At 43.2% G+C, this 15683-nt stretch overlaps 1 protein-coding gene across 1 annotated transcript in view; it reads left to right on the top strand.

The window, feature by feature from the left end:
- The window catches only part of GVQW3 (GVQW motif containing 3), a 52224-nt gene extending 36625 nt beyond the window's left edge, over positions 1-15599 (top strand). Inside the window, exon 2 of the mRNA XM_042233272.2 lies at positions 13435-15599. Within this exon, the coding sequence (XP_042089206.1) occupies positions 13435-13461 (27 nt within the window). The 3' untranslated portion in view covers positions 13462-15599. The remainder of the gene's footprint in view (positions 1-13434) is intronic.
- The last annotated feature ends 84 nt before the right edge of the window (positions 15600-15683 follow it).

The following is a 15683-nucleotide window of genomic DNA, read 5'->3' on the forward strand; positions in this document are numbered from 1 at the left end:
AAGTGCATTGTATATTGATTTTGAACAATGGAAGATTTCTCTAACACCACTTCCCTGCCCCATCTTCCAATATAATTGTATCATAATTTTTTGTTACATATTATGACAAGGAGTACCATTAAAAATATTTGCCTTCTGAGATGCCAGCATTCTCTCTAGGACCACTGTCTCTAGGAGGGTGAGGTTTGAGCCTGCTGGGGGAAGGCAGAACAATTAGGAAAGGGGGTAGAAGTGTGGGAGGAGGGGCAGGCTGACCACTGGCTGACAGCCTGGTGTTCCTATGCAGAACTTCCTGGGCCCATGTAAGTGTAGCAAGCAAGGCTGAGTTAAGCCTTCTGGGGATGCAAAGGTAGTGCCCAGGAGGGGCTGGAGACTGCCTACTTACACAGGCAGTGACTGATCCAAACAGATGCTGGTCTTTCCAGCAGGGTCTGAAGCCCCAGGCTGTGCTAGCTGTTGTCTCTGCAGTTGTGAACCCTGGGAAGGTTCAAGGAGTTCTAAGATAAGCATGGGGGGGGGGCGGGTTTGAGGGGTGGGTGGGGGGTGAGGGAGGTGGGGAGTGCAGGGCAGGCAGTGAGGGCAGCTGGAACAGTGGCAGTGGGGTACTCAGGGAGCCTGGGGTAGCTATTGTTTACTATCCAGTGTAGGAAAATGTCAAAATGTTAACAACTTATGAAGTCTAATGTAATTAATACAGTCCTGTTGACCCTGATTTTGACTATGTAAATGTTATTCATAGTCAAGCCTCATAGGACTTTGTGATTGCATTTCCATTTTTGTTAAGATTTTTCCTTGGACTTTTTCCTAGAGTTAATAATTGTCCTGTTATTTTCTTTTGCTTAGTTTCAATACACTCATCACTAAATCTTTTCCCAAACTCTGTGGTAGGATAATATGACTACCAAATCCATCAAGTCAACTCTCACTTTCAGTTATATCCCAGGCACCATGCTAGGCACTGGGGACTGTGTCTAGAAACTGTGAACAAGAAAGACGTGGTCTCTGCTTTCACTGAGTTTAAGTCCAGCAAGGGTTAAGATATAAGTAATTACAGTAATTTAAAGAGTCACAATGAGAGAGGTCTGGGTTCCTCTTAGAACATACAGCAGAAATACCTCACTCAGCTAGAGAGACAGGAAAGATTTCAGACCCAAAGACTGGTATGAAGCAATTCATCTAGACAATATATGTTTATTGAGAGTCTCTTATATGCCAGCCACTGTTCTAAATGCTGAGAACACAGTACCAAAAAGGCAGACCAAGCCCCTGCCTTCCCGGAGCTTACATTCTAGGGAGCGAAGACAGATAATAAACACAAGATAATTTTCAATTGAAACAAGGACTATAAATAAACAGGATGATTTAATGGCTGAAGCAGGAGGTGGGGGAGATGAGGTTAATTTAAACAGATTGGCAAGGTCGTGGAAAGTTGCTCTGAGGAAGTGATATCTGATGAACAAGAATAGCCAGGTATGTGAAGAGCCAGAGAGAGCAAGTTCCAGTCAGAAGGAACAGTATATGAAGACTCTGAGGAGGAGAAAATCACAGTTTTAGAGCAGAATTGAAAGCAATTCCATGTAGCTGGAACACAAAGGGCAGGGGGCAGTTGCTGGAGAAAAGGGGATGCATGTGAGCTACAGGGTGGGAGTTCTGGCATCTCCTAAGATTATTATTTGTTGCTCAGTCGTGTCTGACTCTTTTCAACCCCATGGGCTATACCACGCTGAACTTCCCTGTCCTTCACCATCTCTAGGAGCTTACTCAAACTCATGTCCATTGAATCAGTGATGCCATCCAACCATCTCGTTCTCTGTCATCCCCTTCTCCTCTTGCCTTCAATCTTTCCCAGCATCAGAGTCTTTTCTAATGAGTTGGCTGTTTGCATTTGGTGGCCAAAGTATTGGAGCTTCAGTTTCAGTGTCAGTCCTTTCAATGAATATTCAGGACTGATTTCCTTTAGGATTGACTGGTTTGATCTCCTTGAGAGTCCCAGGGACTCTCAAGAGTCTTCTCCAACACCACAGTTTGAAAGCATCAGTTCTTCGACACTCAGCCTCATGACACTCACTGCTTCATGGTCCAACTCTCACATCCATACATAACTACTGGGGAAACCATAGCTTTGACTATATGGACTTTTGTTGGTAAAGTAATGTGTCTGCTTTTTGTATGCTACCTAGGTTTGTCACAGTTTTTCTTCCAAGGAGCAAGCACCTTTTAATTTTGTGGCCGCCATCACCATCTGCAGTGATTTTGGAGCCCAAGAAAATAAAATCTATCACTGTTTCCATTGTTTCCTCATCTATTTGCCATGAGGTGGTGGGACTGAATGCCATAATCTAAGTGTTTTGAATGTTGAATTTTAAGACAGCTTTTTCTCTCCTTTCACCTTCATTAAGAGGCTCTTCAGTTCCTCTTTGCTTTATTCCATAAGAATTGTTATTATAATTATATATATTATTATATTATAAATATAATATTAGAATATTATAATTATTGATAAAACCCCTATTCTGCAGATATTTGTCTGTTTGCTCTAAGACACATTCCCCCACTCTTTGCTTCCTTCAGTATAATAAGTAATATAGAAACTTGAAAAATACATTTTTTTAAAGCCTCCCTTGCCAGAAGAAAGGTATTGGCCGGAGACTGAAAGGCACTGTGAAGGGAAGAAGCCATAGTTTTGGCCTGGATTTTTGGCGATGCCCCCACCAGCAGCACCCCTAATAGATGAGTACCTACTGTGGGGTGGCTTCTCCCAGGGTGACAGCACCTTCTCCATCTCCCCTTTTCTCTTCTGACTCTCATAAGCTGTTTCTTCCTTAGGCTACTCTCAACAATTTCTTGTTCTCAACCCTTTTCTATTTGAAATGATCTAGAGCAGTACGGTCCCATATGATGTTCTGTGATGATAGAAATGTCCTAACTGCACTGACCTATACAGTATCCATTAGGCATATATGGCTACTGACTTCTTGAAATGTGACTAGTGTAACTTAGGAACTGACTTTTTAATTACTTTTCATTTTAGTAATTTAAATGTAAATAGCCACACGTGGTTAATGGCTACCATACAGGACAGCACAGACATAGAAGGATTTGTTTTTCTGACTGGACATTGGCTGATACAATAGTTGATATCGAAAGTGGTTGTGGGAAACCAACTCTCAAATATAGGACTCTGGGAGACTTCTCTGGTGGTCCCAGTGACTAAGACTTCCTGCTCCCAATGGAGTGGGCTCAGGTTCGATCCCTGATCAGGGTGCTAGATCCCTCATGCCACAATTAAAGATTCTGAGTGCCACAACCAGACCCAAGACAGCCAGATAAATAAATATTTTTTAAAAAGGTGGGACCCTGGGATTGTTAAATGACCTCACTGGGCTTGAATTCAGTGATGAGCTCATTGCCAGTGGAAAATGGGATACTAGGCAGCAAAGAACCCCAACCTCATGGAAGATGGCAGGCAGTAACAGGACTCCAAGTTGGTTTGACATACTCCAGAGGTCCCAAAAGTAGGCAAATTCAGTGGAACAGAGAAAGATAGTATATTTCACAGGCAAACAGCAGGAACAATTGCATGATACAGCTGGTTTTATCGCTCTGAAGTCCCTTGTGGCAATGCAATGGGCCTAGATGGCAGCTACACACTAACGGATTTGCACTGTCACTGAGGAGCCCTGGGCAAGGGCTCAGAACCCTTTATAACAAGCAACCAACAAGCCAGTCTCCTTCCCCATGGGAATGAGAAGAGCTGTGCAACAGTCATGCTGTAGTCACTTTGGTCTACTTCATTGTCTTTGAGACTAGTTACAGAAATGACCCAGAGTCTAAGCATGGATAGGCCTCACAGTTTGGCACACTTAACAAGGATGTACAGAGATCCTTGGGGCCCCTGGTGGATTGCCTCTTCCAGTAACTAGTGATCCATAACTTGGAATAGCGAAAGAGTTGCTTAAACCACCACCTGTGAAATTAAAACAAAAAGAATTTTTTTAAAAACCTATCACCTGTGAGTACCTGGGATGAACTGCCTTTTGGGGGCCAGTCTTTAGGAGAACAAATTTCAGCAGACTGCTGAAATTATTGTTATGGTGAGAACTGTAACTACAAGGGTTTTGAGACAAGTTGGCTGCTTCTGACTGCACTAGAAGGCTTATTGGAAGAAAATCATAAGCTCAGAGTTCTAAACTCTGCAGTTGCAGGCACACTGAGAGAAATGGAGAGTTTCTACTGTGACTCTAAAATAATTTTATACCTACTATAGCTTCAGGACTAATATAATTGAAAATCAGATGCAAATTTTGATTCTCTGACTGCCCAATTAAAATGTTAGTGGAATTCACAGGTTTCTTAGAGGAAAGTTAGGGCATGAATGGGAAGGAATGAAATCTTGAGATTTAGAATAGAGAGATTTGGTTTGATTCAGACAAATAAGAGAATCTAAAGTGCCCAAATCCTCCTGAGCTCCAGAAATATTAATAAAAAGAAGCTTCAGTTCAGTTCAGTTGCTCAGTCGTGTCCAACTCTTTGCGACCCCATGAATTGCAGCACGCCAGGCCTCCCTATCCATCACCAAATCCTGGAGTTCACCCAAACTCCTGTCCATTGAGTCAGTGATGCCATCCAGCCATCTCATCCTCAGTCATCGCCTTCTCCTGCCCCCAATCCCTCCCAGCATCAGAGTCTTTTCCAATGAGTCAACTCTTCACATCAGGTGGGCAGAGTATTGGAGTTTCAGCTTTAGCATCAGTCCTTCCAAAATACACCCAGGACTGAACTCCTTTAGAATGGACTGGTTGGATCTCCTTGCAGTCCAGGGACTCTCAAGAGTCTTCTCCAACACCACAGTTCATTCTTCGGTGCTCAGCTTTCTTCACAGTCCAACTCCACATCCATACATGACCACTGGAAAAACCATAACCTTAACTAGATGGACCTTTGTTGGCAAAGTAACGTCTCTGCTTTTCAATATGCTATCTAGGTTGGTCATAACTCTCCTTCCAAGGAATAAGTGTCTTTTAATTTCATGGCTTCAATCACCATCTGCAGTGATTTTGGAGCCCAAGAAAATAAAGTCTGACACTGTTTCCATTGTTTCCCCATCTATTTCTCATAAAGTGATGGGACGGGATGCCGTGATCTTCGTTTTCTGAATGTTAAGCTTTAAGCCAACTTTTTCACTCTCCTTTTTCACTTTCATCAAGAGGCTTTTAGTTCCTCTTCATTTTCTGCCATAAGGGTGGTGTCATTTGCATATCTCAGGTTATTGATATTTCTCCCAGCAGTCTTGATTCCAGCTTGTGCTTATGGAACTCTTTTCTGTCTGATTTCTTGGGGAAGCATGAGAATATGATCAAGTTTTTTAAAATCAATTCTTACATTTGTATATGTGTATGTGTGTGTGTGTGTGTGTATGTTTGTGTGTATTGTAAGAGAGAAAGAGAGGGAGAGCAGAGAGCAGCACACGTGTGCATAAAGGCATCTGTATCCCCTAAGGCCATTTAAGACCCCTGTGTTTGAAGATGGAATGTACAAACTCAAAGTTCTTTCCAAGTCAGAAGAATCTAGGTCTCCCATCTCCTTCAAATCACTTTCATTCTATGTCTAGCCTTGGCTGTTAGCATAATAGAGGCAGGCAAGGTCCATGTGGAAACACAAAATTCTCAATCATAAATCTATCAGCCTTAGAAAACATTCACAGCCTCTTGCCAAGTCTGATTTCAATCCTCCTCTTGAGAGCCTACATTTCTCTCTCCCATTTGTTCTACGCTTTTATTTTTTGTTTATTAAAATACTCCACTTGCTGGAAGGCTCCCAAGGAAGTAAGTCATAATGCTATTTTGTTACAGTTGGGATTCTGGGGATGATGAGGGAGGGAAGGTGAATGTGGTGTTATGTGGGACTCCACACAACACCCATGGCAACTTCATTGATAAGACTTCAGTGCAGTGATAAAACTTCAACACCCTACTTATCTGAGGATAGAGCAATGAATAAGTTGGGGGACTCTGCCCTCAACTTATGTTCTTACAATCTAGTGGTGAAAGTGAAAGTTGCTCGGTTGTGTTTGACTCTTCACGACCGCATAAACTATAGCCCGTCAGGCTCCTCTGTCCATGGAATTCTCCAGGCAAGGATACTGCAGTGGGTAGCCACTCCCTTCTCCAGGGGATCTTCCTGACCCAGAGGTTGAACCCTGTTCTCCCACACTGCAGGCAGATTCTTTACTATCTGTGCCACCAAGGAAGCCCCAACAATCCAGTGGCAGAAATAGAGAAGAAAAAGCGACTCCCTGGTGGTCCAGTGGTTAAGACTTCACCTTCCAATGCAGAGAGTGCTGGTTTAAACCCTGGTTGGGGAGCTAGGATCCCACATGCCTCACAGCCAAAAAACAAACCAAAGCATAAAACAAGAAACTATATTGTAACAAATTCAATAAAGACTTAAAAAATGGTGCACATTTAAAAAAAAAAATCTCTAAAAGAAAATAGAGAGAGAGAGAGAGAAAAAAGGTACAATCCAAGGAGATCAATGTTAGAAGCAAGTGCAAGGCGCTTCAGGATCAATTGAGTTGAGAATAGGAGGTGGAGAAAGAGGGGGTGCTTTCCTGAACCTTATCCTGAAGGATGAGGAGAGGTGTTCCAGACAAGCATGGGGGTGGGGTTGGCACTGATTCTGGCAGAGGAAATAGCACGTGCAAAGTCTTGGAGGGGAGATATAGTGTGTCTCTTTGGGGACGGCAGTGACCAGTAACCAGAATTTGAAGGGAAAGTGATATAAGATGAGGCTGCACTGGTGAGCAAGGACACCTGTTCTGGAGGAGTTTTAGGTGTAAGAGTGACACGGTCAGCTTTTTCTGTCAGAAATGTCATTCTAGAGAATGGCACAGGGGCCAAGAAACCGGTTAAGAGGTTGCTGCCTTACTCCAGGCTGCATTACTCACAGAGATGTTGGAGGCTTGAAATAGGGTGGTAGGAGTAGGAAGAGAGAAGGATTCAAGAATTTCAGTGTTACTGAAAAGGTAGAATTAACAGACCTTAGTAACCTATTAGACATGAAGAGTGAGAGAGAGAGGGAAGGGTGGATGGTGAGCCCAAGTGTATGGCCTGGCTAACTGCATGTACTCTTTAAGTGTGAATCAACGGGAGGTTCAAGCAAGGGCTCATGGAACTCAGAGGCCAGAGAGACCTCTGTGGGGACAGACACGGGAGGTGTGCTTAATGAGGGTCTCTGCTTTCAGAGAGGAGGTTAAATGAGAAGAGTAGGAGGGAAAGATGGGTCAGTGGAAGAGCATGGGATTTTGGCATCAGAGATGCAGGGATTCAAATCCCTGCTCTGCCATCAACTTGCTGTGTGATCCAGGCCAGTCTTGGGTTCTCTGATCTTCAGTATTGTCCCTATTTTACATATCAGAACATGAAGGCTCAGAGAACTTGGGTAACTTGTCGTTAGTCAGAGAGATAGGAAATAGTAGTGTCTGAACTAGCTCTGCCTAAATCTAGAGCCAGAGTTCTTTTTTTTTTTTATTTTTTTTTATTTTTTGGTTGTCCTGGTCTTTTGCTGCTCGTGAGCTTTCTCTAGTTATGGTGAGTGGGAGCCACTCTTCACTGTGGTGTGCGGGCTTCTCGTTATGGTGGTTTCTCTAGTTGCAGAGTACAGGCTCTAGGCTGTGTGGGCTCAGTTAGTTGTAGTGCATCGGCTTAGTTGCCCCAAGGCATTGGGATCTTCCCAGACTAGGGGTCAAACCTGTGTCCCCAGCATTGGCAGGCAGATTCTTAACTACTGAACCACCAGGAAAGTCCCAGAGCCAAAGTTCTTAACCACATCATACTTATGCGAGACAATTAAAGCCCAATCTTCTCTGGTTGGCTCCAAGACCATGATTATTCCTACAGATTTCATTGCTTCCCAATTTCTGGGATGAAGTTCTCAGAAACTTGAATCCATGATGGCTGCTACTTACAGTATGATGTTCCCCCATCAAGAAGAGGAAGGGCAGTCACAGGGTGCAGGCAGCATAGTTGCAATTGAAAGGGACCCAGACCTATGAGTACGAGTCTCCGTTACCAGCAGACTGAGACTTCCCTGCCACTATGGCTTGAGGACGTCTGTTCTAAGTGATTGCCTGGCTTCCAATGAGAGCCAACTGGATTAACACTAATGCTTTTGTATATAAAATTCCTCTCTTGTCCCAGGTATTTAGTTCTACCTGGATGGACCTAACCACTTTCCGACTGCCCCAGTAAGAAATTACTTTGCATCATCCCCTGGTAGCGAATCGGGGGTGCCAGGAAGGGAATTCTTATCATCAAATGCAGGATTAGACAAAATAACAGTTAAGGTTCCATTCCTTTTCTGAAGAGTCTGTGAGGTAACTGAGAGGTACCAAGAAACCTAGAAAAGCATTTTGGGATCATTCTGAGATAGTTTCAACATGCCAGGGAAAATGATTTGAATTTGATAGGAAATGAGTAGCCAATGAAGGCTTTTGATCAGAAACAACATGCTCAGCATTGTGATTTAGTATATGTTATTTCAGCAGGTATAAGCAGAATTGATATAAGAAAAGATGGGGATGGGGAGACCAGTCTGAAGATTTAAGGGACCCCCTTCTCCCTTACCACCTAATGAAGGCCCTACTTTGATTAGCAGAGCCCAAGTGTCTTGCATACCACAGAAAACAGCTTCAGTGACCTGGGAAGAAACTCACACCTCACTCTGAATGTTCCCACCCAGCTCAAGGCTCATACATGTCATGCTGCACACAGCAGAGGTGCTGACAGAGCCAGAGGACCAGGATCAGTTACACGGAGAGAGGAGGTAAGACTGCCAGAGCCAAGCTGCAGAGAATTATCACTGAAGACAGGAGGCCCCAAAGGAGCTTGAGGCAGCCTCTCAGCCAGCTGCAAGGAGTTCAGAGCAGGAGTTCCAGGCTCTGGGAAGGCTGGAGACCTTAGACAGTACTTGGAAGTGCAGGGTCATCAGTCCCAGGATGTGAGGACCAGGGGATTTCTGAAGGATCCAGTAACCCTCTTCCTGAGAAACTGGGCCAGTTCTGCATGATTACTGGGAGCAGCCTGGTCTTCTGGCTCTGGTTCTGGAAGCAGGGGTTGCACTGCATTTCCTCCACGCTGTCACCAGCTGCAGAGAACTCCTATTATTAGCTGCCTTTGGGGCCATGGACAAGCTTTTTTCTGAGCCCTCTCAATTTCTTTTTACTTGATTCATCACCTACTCAAGGCTGTGAGAGTCAGTGCTGGCTTCTCTTCGACAAGCTCTGGCCAGACATGCACATGTCTCCTACACCTTTAAGACCAGCACTCCCGGCACATTCCTTCTTGATGGCCTGCGAACATTGCAAGATTTTACGAAAAGTAAGGCGGCCCCATGAAGTCATTGCTCTTTATATAACAATCCCCTGCAAGGCAACATAAATGAGTGAGGGGCCCAGGTTTAAGGGAAAGCTGCATTTCTCCAATAGATACACATTTCTTCATGTCCACAAAGAAACACGGTATTCCTTTTTTTTTTTTTTCCATTGCCATGGCCCTCCATTTCCCCACTTTTCACAGAGACATGGGTACTAGAAATATTAGTTCTCTTAAAGGAAAACATGAGCGCAAGTGTGATGATAAATGGTGTGGTGAAGACTAGCAAGTTATAAAACACCTTTGGCATTTAAGAAGGACAAACAACACTCGGCTCATGTGAGAATGAGGGTGTGGTAATGGATAGATCTTCTGATTTTTCAAACAGAAGCTGGAGATTCAGAATTTTACGTAAAATCTCCCAGTTTTAAAACATTGGCTCTTTTCCCTCCACTTCCCAACTCTGTCTCTATGCTCTTCCCACCACACCAAGCCAGCTGTCACTCCTGCCCAGACCTTGATCTCTCTGTAATGTTGGTCCCTGTCTGCAATGCTTGTCCTCCCTTTCTCTGCCTGAGACTCTCTTACAATTTCCCAAGACCCAGATCAAACTACCCATCCTTCTAACAGCTACCTTTCTCTTTGTAAGATCAGGTGCTCTTCATACTTTCTCTGCCCCCACAGTACCCCGCACATACTTCAATTAGATCTCTTACCACACTGTCCCGGAATTGCTGGTTTCCTTGTCTTTCTTCACCAACCTGAGAACTCCCTGAGGGTAGGGACTATTATAGTCTCTGATATGAGAACGTAGGGTAAGATGGTGAGAAATATGCCAAGAAAGTATTGGGAAATACTTTCTACTATACAGAGAAGAAAATAAATATTTAGACAAGACAGAGAGCCAAAGGCCTGAACATTTCAAGTAATAGGTCCAGGAGGTGATTATAGGTGATAAAGAGAAGACAAGCCCAGAAGCCAGGAATTAGGGTGATTAAAATAGGTTGGGAACTGGAATGGTTTAAGATAGATGCTGTGGATGGAAATGGTGTCTGGAGCCTGTTTTTACAGGGTGCTGAGAATGTAATAGGGGCAGAGAAGGGTCTCATTGCCTTAACATCTTTGTGGTGGCCTCCACTATTAGCCTGATAGTCTGATGAGTTTCTCTTCTCCATTTCAATGATTCATTCTCAGCAAGCATCTGTTGAGCATCTATTCTGTGCCAGGCTGTTAGGTACTGTAACTATATAGTGGAATCAGATGTCATCCCTGTGCTTGAGCTTGTGATCTGGTGGAGGAAATAGATGCATAAATAGATAATGACAAGAACATGAAATAAATGCCACAACAGAGAGAAGCACAGAATGCTCTGGTAGCAGAGAGCAAGGGCTCTTGATCCATTAAGATCTAGAAATGTAATTTGCCTGAGGACATATAACTAGGAAGGATTAGAACTCAGACCCATTAGACTTAAAAAGCTATTCTTTTTCCATTGAAGAAAATTGGGAGAAGACAGAAATGACTTTATGATGATGGAAGAAATTTATGTGTGTCTGCTTGGTTAAGGTGCAACCATATGAGTCTAGGTTAAACTTGGTTAAAGAAAGGATAGTTGCCTGAGATTTGGGAAGCAGAAGTGAATCAGCAGGTGCAGCTCTCTGAAGCTGTGGGTCTGAAGGCAGACACGGAGGTGCCAGCAGGTTTTAGCTTGTCTTCACTCTCCTCCACTCCACACCCTGGTCTTCCCACTGCTGACTCTCCTGGCCAGTTGTAACTCCAAGTCCACCACCAGACATTTGGCTGTGCACCCACAGACTTCCCCCTGAGATGTCTCCATCAGCTCCCCCATCACAGTCCCACTCTGTAGCTGGGTGTCCTTGGCTTCTTCTAGGATTGGTGACTTCTAGGATTGGATCCGTTGGTGACTTCACTGGTCCACTTTCAGAGCTCCACTATCAGAGCTCCACTGCCCCAACTCCTCCCACATTGTACAAGTTCCAGTTCCTACAACAAACCCCTTATCCCCAGAATTCAGAGTAGTCCTCTGCTTTCTTAGTTGAACACTTACTGAAATACTGTGTTTTTCCCAAAGATGGAAATAACTGAGTAGATAGAAGAACTGACTGAAAGTCTATATTCTCCATTGTCTCCATAACTCCAATGCCTCTGCACTTAGCAATTCAGTAAATATTTGTTGAATTGGGTTGAATTTGTAGGTTGCTTCCAGTTCATTAATACAGATATCATTTCAAAGAATAGCTTCTGGGGAAGAGATTTTTTTTTATTTTTAATTTTTTTGCTTTTGCTTCTGTTATTTTCCTAGGATCAATGCAAAGGTATGGAGTCCTTTATAGGTCAGGTTCTGACTCAGGACAGCATCGGTTGCATTGGCTATATATGTTCATTTCCTGGGGTACAATATAAGTTGCTCTGGCTTCAATTTTCCTCTTTCTTCTTCACTTTCTATCCCTTGCAAAAACAGAGGAAAACCTCACCCTTGTGCACTTTCTCCGAAGAAAGTATTTCACACTCTAATCAGATCAGAAAAAAAAAAAACAAAAAACAAAACCCACAACCCATATATCGAGTTACCCTCATGGGAATGCTCCTCTGGCAGGGGCTGAGTTGGAAGTGAGAGAAACAAAGACATCTGGAAGTGGAGGGGCTCTGCTCACTTGGGTTGCATGGACAGCAATCAACTCTGAACCACTTAATTGCAGGGGAATTTCCTTCTTGCTACTTAGACCATTCAGCACTGGTTGAGAGAAGACACATTACATGCTCACTTTGCCTCCTGGAAAGCTGGTTTAAATGTTGTTTCAATTAGATAACCATTTATGGAATGTCTGTCCTAAGCTGGTCCCTAATGTAGCTGCTGGAGATAACTGCCCTTGAGGCATTTTCAGCCAAAGAGGAAGGGAAACACGATGAGTTATAGCACAAGTTAGTTGATACTAAGAGCTAGAAAATAGGCATAAACAAAGTACTACCAACAGAGGAGGGAGCAATTACACTTGATGAGGGACTCTGGTGAGGGGGAGGGGGTAAGGGAAGAAAACTAATGGAAACACTGAAGAATGTACTGACAGGGGGACCTACCATTTTTAAAGCACTGAACTGGGTTTCAGAGAGCTAACAGTTACTGATAATCTATCCTGTGCTGGTCGCAGACCTAGGTGCCATATATATGTTATAACATTAAATCTTCCCTAAAACCCATGCGGAAGAAACAGAGGCACAAAGAACTGAGGTAACTCATTTAAGAACTTAAAGGAGGCAGCACTGAATTCAAACCCAAATCTTTTTGATTTCCAAGAACATGCCCTGCTCCCATCTGCTTGGAGAATGATTTTCAAAAGACGTTTGAGATGGACAGTAAAGAGTAAGAAGGATTTTGATAGGCTTCAAAAGGCAAGGGGCTGCATTGAAGGCATGGGGGGAAAGCATTCCAGGCAGAGAAAGAGTGGAAAGAGAACAGCCCCAGGGCAGAGCATGAAGGTGTGAGGCCTGCTTGCAAACCTCAGGCAGTCTGGGGTGACTGTGGAAAGACATTGCCACATGCACATACCACTGTCCTTTTGGGTTCAACAGGCCGTTCGGTAATTCACTCAATAGTGCTGGGAATTTAGAAGTCAAAATCCTCAGTCCTTGCTCTCAAGGAGTCTCCGATCTAATGAGACTCTGGTGAGATAACTATCAGCAGATTGCCTTGTACATTTCAGGTAGGATGTGTCTGTGTGTGTGTGCGCGTGCGTGCACGTGTGCATGTGAGCATTTCCTTCCCACAATCATTTCTCACCACATATATTCCCTAGGCTCTCCATAAGCACATGTTCCTTTATTACCTCTGCCTTTAGCAAGGATTGGATTTGAACTGCTGGCCTTGACGTGGTAAGTTTAAAGCCTGCAGCATCTCAGCAAGTGCCCTCTCCACCCATAAGAGACCTAATCTGGTCTCCCACTAGCTCACTTAGAAAATAATGGTCAATCCTAGGGTTACAAGGAAAAAGAACTTTCACTGAAACTGACAAGAAAGCAGACACTTTCTACTATTTCTCCGCAGACTTCACAAGTGCTCAACACTTCTTGAAAGAGAATATGGCTCCGAGGCTTTCGTTCTGCTGGCTGGAGCAGAGTTCTAAAAAATGCATTTCATCTCTGGCAAATCACCGCAGAACGTCATAAACAGCTGGAAACTCTCTGAGGTGAAGACAAGTTGAATATTATGTTTGGATTTATAGTCCCCTCCCCCTTATCCCATGTAGCTGATTTCCATTTCCGACAGGGTTATTATTTCCATCTTTATGAAATATCTTGGATCTCATCTCAGATAATTACTAATTATCATCAGCTCCTCACCTGAGGCACCTTAGCACTTGGGTGAACCTAATTTTTTTATTTAAAAAGTGAACTAGGGAAAACTTAATGTGTGAGATTATGTCTTTATTTCTATTTTCATTTGCAATTCCCTTTGGCTTTCTAATGATCAGGTCATTAATCAGTGTCAAATCACCATCCAGAGCACAGACAGTACTCTTGTTACTTGGGATCCAACATGGATTAAATGGCAGCAACTTGTGTTTTTAGGTCTGGTGCTCTTTTGTGAGGTGGTGTGGTGATTATTTAGGGTACAGACAAAATCTCAGAGGCCATCTACAGTTTTTAGCCAAGAATGTACATCACAGCCTTCTGAAATTTGATAGAGCTTCCCAAGTTGTTCTGACAGGTACTCCCAGTTGAGGACCACTAACTGGGAATCCAATATCCCTCATTTCACTTCTATGTGTCCTACGCTTCCATGCCTTTGCTTCTCCTATTTTCTCTGCTGTGACACTCTTGATACCCTCCTTCTCTGTCTGGTAAAAATCCTGCTACTTTGTGAAGCCCAGCTCAAATGCTACCTCTGCTAAGGAGCCTTCTATGATGGAAATAATCCTTTTCTCCTTGATCCCATAGCACTCATTAAGTGCCACGTCATCGTGGACATTCTGTGTTATCACATTCTCCTATGGTAAATAGAGCTATCTGCATATGTCTACCTTCCCTACTCAACAGTGAGGTCCAGGAGGATAATGGTTATAACTTATTCATCTTTATAACTTCAGGGCCTGACATTCATTCAAAGAATAAATTGATACCCAAAAGAAGTAAACATTGGCCTGCTAAATTTAGCCAGATCTGGGCTTCCTTTGCATTTATTCACTAGGATGCTTACAAAGAAAGATGTGCAAGGATGTGAAATGTAAGGACCTAAAGGGCCATGATGTTAAGCTTTCAACTTTTTTTTTTAAGAACATCATTTTCCCAACAAACACAATAACTGCTTTTATCCAAATTAGTAGTGTAAGGCAAGATACCTACTAGAAATTGAAGATCAGTTTTCAGAGAAGCAGACAATCTCACCAAAACCCAAATCTTAATCAACTGGTTCAAATGCTGAACTTTTACATGTGCATATCTATTCATATAATCCCCACTTACATCAAAATATAGAACATTTATAGCACACTGGCACGTTCCTACAGGCTCCCTTCAAGTATTTGCTCTCTTCAAGGTATTTACTTTTCACACTTCTAAAAACTATAGATTATATCTGATGGCTTTTGATCTTTATATAAATGGAATTTCACAGTATGATTGCAACCTCCTAGTCTCTGAGCAACCCAGGTCTGCTGTCATAATGAGAAGGAATGAGTGTGTTTTGCATGTGAGAGGGCTATGAATTGTTGTGGACATTTTCCAAAAATAGGCACAGCATCATTTCTGGCCCTACATGTTCTTTCAGGACTCTACCACTCTTCCATCAAGCAATGGAATCTATTCCCCACTTTCCCCTTGAATTCAGGTGGGCTTGACTGCTCCAGTCAAGAGTATGGCAGAAAAAAGGCTTGGACTTCCATAGCTTGATCATAAAAATGATAGTTTCCTTCTCTTCAGTCACTTGTCCTTCAAATCTGGCCACATGTTGTAAGGATGCCCAGGCCACATGGAGATGCCACATACCCAAGAATAATTCCAGCAAAGATTCCAGGCAACAACCAACATCAATTGCTAATCATATGAATGAATGAGCACTCATATACTTCCAGCTCCAGACATCAAGTTGCCCCAGCTCATGCCCAGAGTAGAGATGAGTTGTCCCCACTAAACCCTACCCAAACTTGGAGATTCATGAGCAAAATAAATTGTTCAAGCCAAAGCAAAGGTTTGTTATGCAACCACAGATAACCAAGAGTCTGTAGTGTCTGTGTGTTCTTGAGAAGAGTCTTCTGGTGATATCTGACTTTGGACAATTTTTTCTCTTTAGGCCAT

The sequence above is a fragment of the Ovis aries genome, chromosome 15, assembly GCF_016772045.2.
Source record: "Ovis aries strain OAR_USU_Benz2616 breed Rambouillet chromosome 15, ARS-UI_Ramb_v3.0, whole genome shotgun sequence".
NCBI lineage: Eukaryota > Metazoa > Chordata > Mammalia > Artiodactyla > Bovidae > Ovis > Ovis aries.